Raw genomic sequence first — 9,747 nt, forward strand, 5'->3', positions numbered from 1 at the left:
TTTTGGTTGAAAATAAATTGTAACAGAACAATGTTCGAGATGGGACTCATTGGGGTCTAAGCGTGATGTGGGATTGGCTGATTTTTTTTAAGCGTGACACATGAAAGTCAAATGATTAAGTGTGAAAACGGGAAACGAAGAAAGGCGGGACATGGGTAATTACATGTGCTCTTATGGCAACGAGAAGTGGGATATAGAGTTCTCACTAAACAATAAGCGGGATCTGGGATTAGATCCCACAAGGAGACCTCGTTAGAGATCCTCGTTACTAGTGTAGATAAGAAGCAGATTCAGTATTTTCATATGTGCCACAGGAAATCCTGATCTATATGATTAGAATTGCTGCATGTTAATCTCAACTATATAACTGCTAATAAGTATTTAGATGAACCTGTTGTAAAATCAGTTCAGCAGAATATGGAAAATATATAAGTGGAATGTACATATGATACCCTTGAAATGCACTGTTCCTGTCAAATGCCAAACACAACAATTTTTATGCCCCATTTTTATGCCCCATTTATTATTCCCCGATTTATATGGGCATTATGTTTTCTGATCTGTGTGTTTGTTTGTCTGTCCGTTTGTCTGTCCATTAGTTAGTTTGTCCTGCTTCAGGTTAAAGTTTTTGGCCTCAAGTCTGTGCGACAGCTCATTTTTGTTGGAATTGTTGGCGCCTGGAGTCTGGGCCTCTGTTTCTTTTTCGTGTTTCATATTCATTTTTTGGAGCCTTGAGTCTGGGTGTCAGATCATTTTTCATGAATCATTTCAAAGCAAAGCTTTTTGAAATTGTCCAGTACAATTCATATCAGTCTGATCACTTATGCCTACATTTTACAGTTGCCTCACTTGTTCAATGTAACATGCCCAAATAAACTACTTGAGACCATGAATATCATTTCATGTATCACAAACTCATTTTTCTTTTGATTGTCAAATTTTTAGAAACATTCAGGATGAGATTCATTATATTTTGTATATTTGTTATTGTGTAGCCAGACATCAAATCTAGCAACCTATAGAAATGAACTGACATTTTCTCTTATGTTAGTTTGATATCTATCAGTAATACAGTATATGAAGACTCTAAACATGTTATTTATTATGAATGAATGATATACTGTTAAGACACTTTCATGCTCCCACACTTGTCGATCACTCTATTATACAGTAAGTTTAGAATGTAATGTGTACATTTATCAATGTAAATCTTTGTCAGTTAACTTTTTTCTCCAGCAATTTTTTATAGCTAGTTTTCAGTCTCAGTGGATGAGTGGTCTAAGTAGTTCCCATCTACACTTGCCTATGAAGATTGAGGTTGTGAGTTTCAACTCCATTTGGCAAGGTGCTTTTGACTCAGATTTCAATTGACTAGAATGGAGTTTGCCTGCTTTAGGTTGGTGGGTCTCTGTTGTTACTCATGTTTTCTTCACCAATAAAACTGATCACTGTAGTATAGCCAATTGTCAGAAAAGTGATGTTAGACACCAACAATCAATCAATCAATTAAATAACCAGTAATTGGTCGTTAGGTTGGTGGGGCTCTATTGGTACTCCAACTTTCTCCGCCAATAAAATGAACACTAAACAGAGCCAAAGGTGAAAGTTGTGTTAAACCCCAACAATCAATCAATCAAACAACCAGTAATTTGACAGATTTTTGGTTGGTCTCTGTTTGTGCTTTTTCACCAATAAAACTGATCACATAATATAGCCAAGTGTGAAGGTGGTGTTACAAGCCAACAATTAATCAATCAAGCAACCAGTAATTGGGCATATTTTTCAGGGATATCTGTTGATACTCCTGCTTCCTCCATGAATAAAATCAATCAATTGATCAATATGAACTTTCATTTCTACCTGTGATGACTGCTTAAGGGGGCTCGCGGGTATAAACCAAATTTTTTTCCTTATATAGGATTTCCCTATATTTTTCTATAAATGAACTTCATCTTATACTTAATAGAAATATAGAATAAAAACATGGGGTCACCGGACATTTATTCTCACAATCTGCCTTCGAGAGAAGCATACATTTTTGTAAAATTGCATTTTTGCACCAAAGGGAGATAATTTGGAGCTTTTTCGATGATATATACATTTTGAAAGTCATCTGGGGTCAAAACGAATTGACTTTTTGGAATAATTTTTGCTGTTAAATAAAGTAACAACTAATAAAGTAAAAAAAAATTGTAATGAAAACCAAAAAAACCCAAAAAATTCTGAAATTTTTATAACCACGAGCCTCCTTAACGAATAATTAACTCATCAATCAACAAATCAATCAATCAATTGATCAATATGAACTTTCATTTCTACCTGTGATAACTGCTTAACAATTAATCCACTTATCAATCAACAAATCAATCAATCAATTGATCAATATAAACTTTTATTTCTAACTTTGATAACTGGGTAACGATAAACCAACCAACCAGTATTTAGAAAATATCTTCAGATCTTGTTGGATGTTGGAACAACCAACAAAAATCAATCACCAACGGATCAACCAACCAAAAATTTATGTTAGTAAAGGGGGAGACGTCCATTGACAATTATTTCGACAATTGATTTTATTTTTTGATAGGGTTAATTATGATAATTCTGGTATATTCACATCTCATTGAAGACTGTTTGTTGATACATATATTTCTCTTGTTTAGATCTCTTTTTTTGTTTTTAAGTTGCTGTCTTATTGTCAATACACTATGTCCCCCTTTTATACATATTTGTCAGATATATATCAAACTAAAAATGATTTCACTATCAATTAAGGTAATTTTTATTATGATCTTTGGCTTTAGTTTTGATCCATGGTATCCTTAAAAAGTAACATTTTGAATAAAAAGGGAAATAACTGTTATACAAGATATTGGTCTAATCAGTTCTGGTAAGTTCACTCGTAAGCTGTAAGTCCAGTTGTCATATGCATATGACATGAATATTGTTTGCCTTATACTATTTCACATATTTCTTTTTCATTAAAGTTTGAAAGTTTTAAAATCCTTCAATGTTTATTACATATAGCTTTGCATCCTTAGCTTCATCACCTACAGCCTTAGTACATCCAATATAAAGTTGTCCAGTTGTGTTGAAGGCAAAAGAATGTGGAAACTCTATTCCTATATCGTTGGTATTGAAATATGAAATCAAATGACCATTGTCGTTGAGGATGTGTAAGATTCGGGTAATCACATCTATCACAACAACATTGTCACTTGGTGTTGTCACAATGTCTACTGGTTTGAATGGTTTACTCTTATTGATAGTTGGATGACCTGTATACTGGTTTATTATATGTCCTCCTTGTCCTAAGACAACTACTTTACCACACCAATCATCTGAAATATTATCCGCTACATGTATATTTCCATTACATGTAGTGGTTATACGCCTAGGGTTATTAAATAAAGGTTGATTATGTTCATCATGTTCATACACAGCCTCCTTGTCTCCTTTCTTGTTCATTATGATCACTACACTTCTTTTTAGTTTACCATTATAAGCTCCTACTATAAGTTTATTGTCACTGATAACATGGATAGCAATGGGAAGTAAAGGTGATACATCATAAACAGAATCAGTCAGTTCACCAGTACTGCTGATTTGTTGTAACCTTGTTCCCCCCAAAACACACAGAAGGAATTGATTAGATGGAGTAACTGCCATTCCACACACATGAATGTTAAATTTAGACAGCACCTTTAGATTGGTTCCTTCAGGTTTTACTCTCTGTAACACTTTATAAATACCAGAACTTATCCAAATTGACTGATCAAGGCATGGACTTACAAATCTTATTAACTCAAGTTCAGTCTGGTACTCATTATTGATGACCAGGGAGGTGTTTATTTCTGCTGACAAGTTTCCATCATCTTGTAGTGATCCAATGTGAGATTGGTTCAAATTTCCTGTAACAAATGTTGGTGAAGAAGTATAGCTAAGCCTGGTTCGTGGTTCTTGGTTTTCTGTGAATTTCTCCATCTTCTTGACCTCTTTGAAGAATTCAGAAGCATTGGAAAGGTCAATACAGTTCTGGACTTCAGTGATTTTATCCTCTTTCTGGGTTGTGAATAATGATATAGCATTAAGATCAGATTTGACTGATGTTAAAACAGTTTCATGACTCTGTTCCAGTTTATTTTTGAGTTCTTTAAAATATTGTTCTACTTGTTGTTTTACGGTTTCCTCATGACTTTGAATATTTCTTTTTTCCTTGTTATACTTTATATTTTCAGCGCACACTAGTTTATTAAGCTGGTCTTTCTTTGCGTTGATTTTATAATTACTCTTCTGCATTTTACTTTGTCCTTTTTTTAATATTTCTACTTTGATGTTGTATGCATCACTAATTTCGATTAAATCATGCTTCTTATGAATTTTAGCAACACAGGTTGGACACACTAGGATTTCACATGTATTACAGTAAAGACATGATGATTGTCCAGTGTGTTCATTACACTTAATATTGGTAAAATCCAGTTCTTCCTTATGCAGTCCAATCTCTTCTTTTTTGATGATCTTATGATCAAGTGCATTTTTGAATTGAGAATGTACATTTTCCTTGCAATGAGCACACATCATAATACTGCAGTCCATGCATTTCCACTGAATTGGTCTATCTGTTTTACATAATTTACAGTTAACAGGAACTTGACCTCCTCCAAACGGCTGAGAGGAAGCCATATTTGTCAGGTGTGTCCCAGGTATTTCACTTCCTTGTGTGATCTATTTTTAAGTTGTTATGATCAATAAGTTAAATACCCTTGTACTTAGTGAATATACTGAAACATGATAACAGTGAACAAATAATTTATAGTTTGTGTAAATTTAAATACCATGATTGAGATGACCATAAATATTATATTTCACATGCCTACAATAATTTACAACTAATTAGACTGTCCCTAAGATAATCTACTTATTTTTTAGTCTGTTTGACTGTTAGGCTTTCTGTTTATCAATGCATCCATCCATTCCAAATCAAGTTCAAAAATGATGTGAACTTTAAAAAAAATTATGATAAATAATGATTTTCACCCATATATTACAGATCACTGATCAGGTTAAAGTTTTGTTTAGGGTAGTTTCCAATAAAGTTGTAGTCATGTCAACTTGAAACTTAAAAAATCAACAAAAAATAAATTAGGGTTTTGAACCAGATTTCACGGTTTACTGAATATAGAAATGTGATAGTATGAGCGGGGCAATGAGACAGATGGTCACATTGTTAAGACTACTTTCTCTTCTGTCCATTTTGGTTTGATCTGCCCTTCAATGTTTGAATTAGGTTTTAGACTTTAAAATTGTTTGGCTTCCAACAGTACTGAAGAGACTCTTTTACGAGATGCAGTCAAAATTTGAACCATTAATGCTATTATGGTTGAAGATGCTAACAGAGCATTATAATTTTAGTGATATTAATGTCAAGTCATCATAAAGGACATTTACCATTTGCAACAAATATTGGTATGACATGAGTCATGTGACTTACAATGGGTCTCAGTCAATATTTTGAATAGAAATATATGTTGTTGCATTTGTATCAGTCATGCAGAAAAGTCATATTTACAACTAATTATATTTAAACATTACTGTTATCAATTGTGTTAAACATGAGAAATTCTTTTTTACATTTTCAATTTGATTTCTTAGCATGAAATCGGTAGCATATATAAGACCATTATATAATTTTGTTCTATATCTTATAATTGTTTTTATTTATATTTTCCAAACAGATTTTAATGGACTACTCTGGAGGTGCTAGTCTCAACATACATATAACAGAATCACGTCCACTATCTGTAGATATCATCAAGGCTTACACAGAGGAAATTTTGTATGGATTAGAATATTTACACAAAAAAGATGTGGTACATAAGTACCTAAGGGTAGGTAACTGATGTTCAAATTATATTCAAAGTGTATGCTTGTTCAATTAAATATGTATAATTAGGATGGGGATTATTTATTGTCTATGCGACAGCAATCCACCAACACAATAGACAACAAAAGCAACATTTTCAACATTTGACTTGTGATTTTTGTCGAGCCTTCGACTTTAGTCGAAAAAGCGAGACATAGCAATCCTACATTCTGTGACATCGTTGTTGTCGGCTGCGGCGGCAGCGGCGGCGTTCACAAATATTCACTCTGTGGTTAAAGTTTTAGAAATTTTAATATCTTTCTTAAACTATCCTGGATTTCTACCAAACTGGGACAGAAGCTTGTTTATGATCATAAGATAGTATCTAGAAGTAAATTTCGTAAAAAAAAAAATTCCTGTTATTTCTTATTTTACTTGTAAATGGACTTAGTTTTTCTGCCTGGAAACATAACATTCACTCTGTGGTTAAAGTTTTTAAAATTTTAATAACTTTCTTAAACTATTCTGGATTTGTACCAAACTTGGACAGAAGCTTGTTTATGATCATAAGAAAGTATCCTGAAGTAAATTTAAAAAAATAAATCTGTTTTTGTCGAGCCTGCGACTTTTGTCGCAGAATGCTCGACATAGGGATAGTGATCAGTCAGCAGTGGCGTTAGCTAACTTCTTAAAAGCTTTATATTTTAGAAAGTGGAAGACCTGGATGCTTCATACTTTGTATATATACGCCGCATGTTACCAAATTTCCGTCAGTTACATGTCAAATGTCCTTGACCTCATTTTCATGGTTCAGTGACTACTTGAAAAAAAAGTTAAGATTTTTTTGTAATGTTAAATTCTCTCTTATTATAAGTAATAAGATAACTATATTTGGTATGTGCGTACCTTGCAAGGTCCTCATGCTTGTCATACAGTTTTCACATGACCTCGACCTCATTTCATGGATCAGTGAACAAGGTTAAGTTTTGGTGGTCAGTCCATATCTCAGATATTCGGTGTATTGTAAGGTGTATGTGTTCAACTGGCAGGTGTCATCTGACCTTGACTTCATTTTCATTCTTCAGTGGTTATAGTTAAGTTTTTGTGTTTTGGTCTGTTTTTCTTATACTGTATGCAATAGGTCTACTATATTTAGTGTATGGAATGATTGTAAGGTGTACATGTCCAACTGGGAGTTGTCATCTGACCTGGGCCTCATTTTCATGGCTCAGTGGTCACAGTTAAGTTTTTGAGTTTTGTTCTTTTTTCTATTACCAGCAGTAGGTCAACTATATTTGGTGTATGGAAATAGTTTATGATCTATATGTCAGTTGCGCAGGTTTTATTTGACCTTGACCTCATTTTCACAGTTCATTGCTCAGTGTTAAGTTTTTGTGTTTTGGTCTTTTTTTATTAAACTATAAGCAATAGGTTATATATAACTATATTTGTTGTATGGAAGAACTGTTAGCTGTACATGCCTGCCTGGCATGGTTCATCTGACCTTGACCTCATTTTCATGGTTCATTGGTCAAGGTTTAGTTTTCTTGGTTAATGTTTTAATAACTTTCTTAAACTATCCTGGATTTGTACCAAACTTGGACGGAAGCTTGTTTATGACCATGAGATAGTATCCAGAAGTAAATTTGTTAAAAACAAAATTCCATTTTTCAGTATTTTACTTATAAATGGACTTAGTTTTTCTTCCAGTTAACATTACAGAAAGTCTGCAGTTAAAGTTTTTAAATCATTTATGAGATGCATAAACTATCCTGGATTTTTACCAAACTTGGACAGAAGCTTCTTACAATCAAAAGATAGTATTGAGAGGAATATTTTTATTGATTTTTTTCCTCATTTTTGTTGAGCCTGCCATTAACAGCAAAAGTAGCAAGACACTGGGTTCTGCGGAACGCTTACAAATTTTGAGGTTGAAGTATTTTTGTTTTATCTGGATCAATGTATATAATTAAATCATACAGAGATAAAACATACAATTTAAATCAATTATTGCAAAACAATATAATTAAAGCTGTATGTAACAAAGAATGCTTGCTAATCCTGCAAGCAAGCTCAAAGTAAACTATCAGCTGATAAAGAAAGCATACCTTCTTCATACCTCTGCAATTGCAAAAAAACATGATATTGTGCAATACCTTAAAGAAGTAGGTCCGGTAATGGCCGATTTTGGCCTCAAATTTCAAGTTCATTCTATGCCCTTTCCACTGAACAGCAAGCTATAAAGGACCCAAAAATATCTAGTGTAAAACAATTCAAAGAGGAACATTTAAGCAGATTTGTTATCAAAAATGGCCAATATGGCTGCTTATCTGAAACTTTAAACATGTGTGAAGCACAGTTGAATTTCTCCAAACCTAAAATTGTATGATTCATTTTCTGATATTAAATTTATAAATTTATTATTGAGAAAAAAATATAAAATGAGCTTAAATAAAAGTGTATATTGTGTACTAATTTCTTTAAGTAGTTATGTGCAATTACCTCAGTTTTAAACCTGAAACCAGCAAGTTGAAGTATACACAACAGAAGTTGTTGCAAATTTTCCACTTCATCCATTTTTGTTTTTCAGGCTGTCTGATCTATATGTGGAGTCCTCCCGACCTGGTGTCCATTTTTCAGGACATAGAGAACTGATACCAGTTAGGGGAGGAAAAGGAGATGTTTATCAATTGGTGAGGGTCTTGATTTAAAGAGAAAAAAAGGCCATTGTTATGTTAAATTTTTATACGACCGCAAAAATTAAAAAAATTTCAATGGTATATTGATATCATATTGTCTTCGTTGTTGTCATCGTCATCATCAGCATCGTCAGAAGACAGATGGTTTCCGGATAATAACTTTGTTATAAGTATAAATCTTAACACAAAGTTTATAACCACTAAAGAAAGGTTGGGATTGAATTTGGCCAAAAAAGGGGCCCAAATAAGTATTTTTGTAGTTTCCAGACAATAACTGGTGGTAAAGTGTATGAATCTCTCCGAAATTATACCACAAGTTTCCATACTACAAAGGGATGGTTAGAATTGACTTTATGACTCAAACCATTTAGGAATTAGGTGCAAAATAGGTGGAAAACAAGGGTTTTCCTGATTAAAGGGCAATTAAGACAGTATAAAAGCAGTGTAAGGATGGTAATCCAAATCAATTTAAAGAACAATGTTTGAGTACCTCCCTGACACTGCTAGTAAATAATTTTTTAAGAAATGATGATTTTCTTGAGGTGATTAGCTGTCACAGTAATTACATGTAATATTAATTTCAGCCATGACTATGTATGTCATTTTATATTTTAAAACTGTTATGATGTATTTAGTTCCAAACTCCATTAGAAATTTGAATTGAGATACTGACAATATCTTGAGGAAAGAATTTTTTTTTGAATAAGGGAAAAAGGAGGGAGGGAGGTTAAAAAAATTGGAAGGGGGACAATTTTTCTTATTTCAGATTCCAGAAATTAAAAGAAAATTTGGTCAACTTTTTTTTTGGGGGGGGGAGTCAATTAGCAATAGCATAGTGTATTGCACAATAGCAAAAAAAATGAATATAAATTCAAATCATATAACCAACTTAAAGTTCTTTGGCTACAGTTATTCTGTGTCAGAAATTTGATTACAATTTGTCCATTTTGGCCCAAACTTTTCAGGGTTGGACATCTGCGGTTGTATCCAGCTGTGATTAGGGAAGCAATTTATTTTATTTATACTTGAATTAATAGATGGAAACATAAATGATTGTAAATGACATGTTTATATGGCCTTTTCTTTTGTACTTTGTAGCTCAATTATATTTGTAAAATACCCCCAAAATAAATAATAAAAAAGTTCAAAAACCAAACAAAAAAAAAAAACAAAAAAAAATAA

At 32.8% G+C, this 9,747-nt stretch overlaps 1 protein-coding gene across 1 annotated transcript; it reads right to left on the bottom strand.

The window, feature by feature from the left end:
• Positions 1-2,818: 2,818 nt before the first annotated feature.
• On the bottom strand, positions 2,819-4,707 carry LOC139516260 (uncharacterized). The gene has a single exon (XM_071306258.1). It carries the CDS (start codon positions 4,684-4,686, stop codon positions 2,998-3,000), a length of 1,689 nt encoding a protein of 562 aa, XP_071162359.1. The 5' UTR covers positions 4,687-4,707; the 3' UTR covers positions 2,819-2,997.
• Positions 4,708-9,747: the final 5,040 nt, after the last annotated feature.

Source organism: Mytilus edulis, chromosome 3 (assembly GCF_963676685.1).
Source record: "Mytilus edulis chromosome 3, xbMytEdul2.2, whole genome shotgun sequence".
Classification (NCBI taxonomy): Eukaryota; Metazoa; Mollusca; class Bivalvia; order Mytilida; family Mytilidae; genus Mytilus; species Mytilus edulis.

Coding starts and splice junctions, on each gene's coding strand:
- LOC139516260 (XM_071306258.1), bottom strand. CDS start 4,686: ATGGCTTCCTCTCAGCCGTTTGGAGGAGGTCAAGTTCCTGTTAACTGT.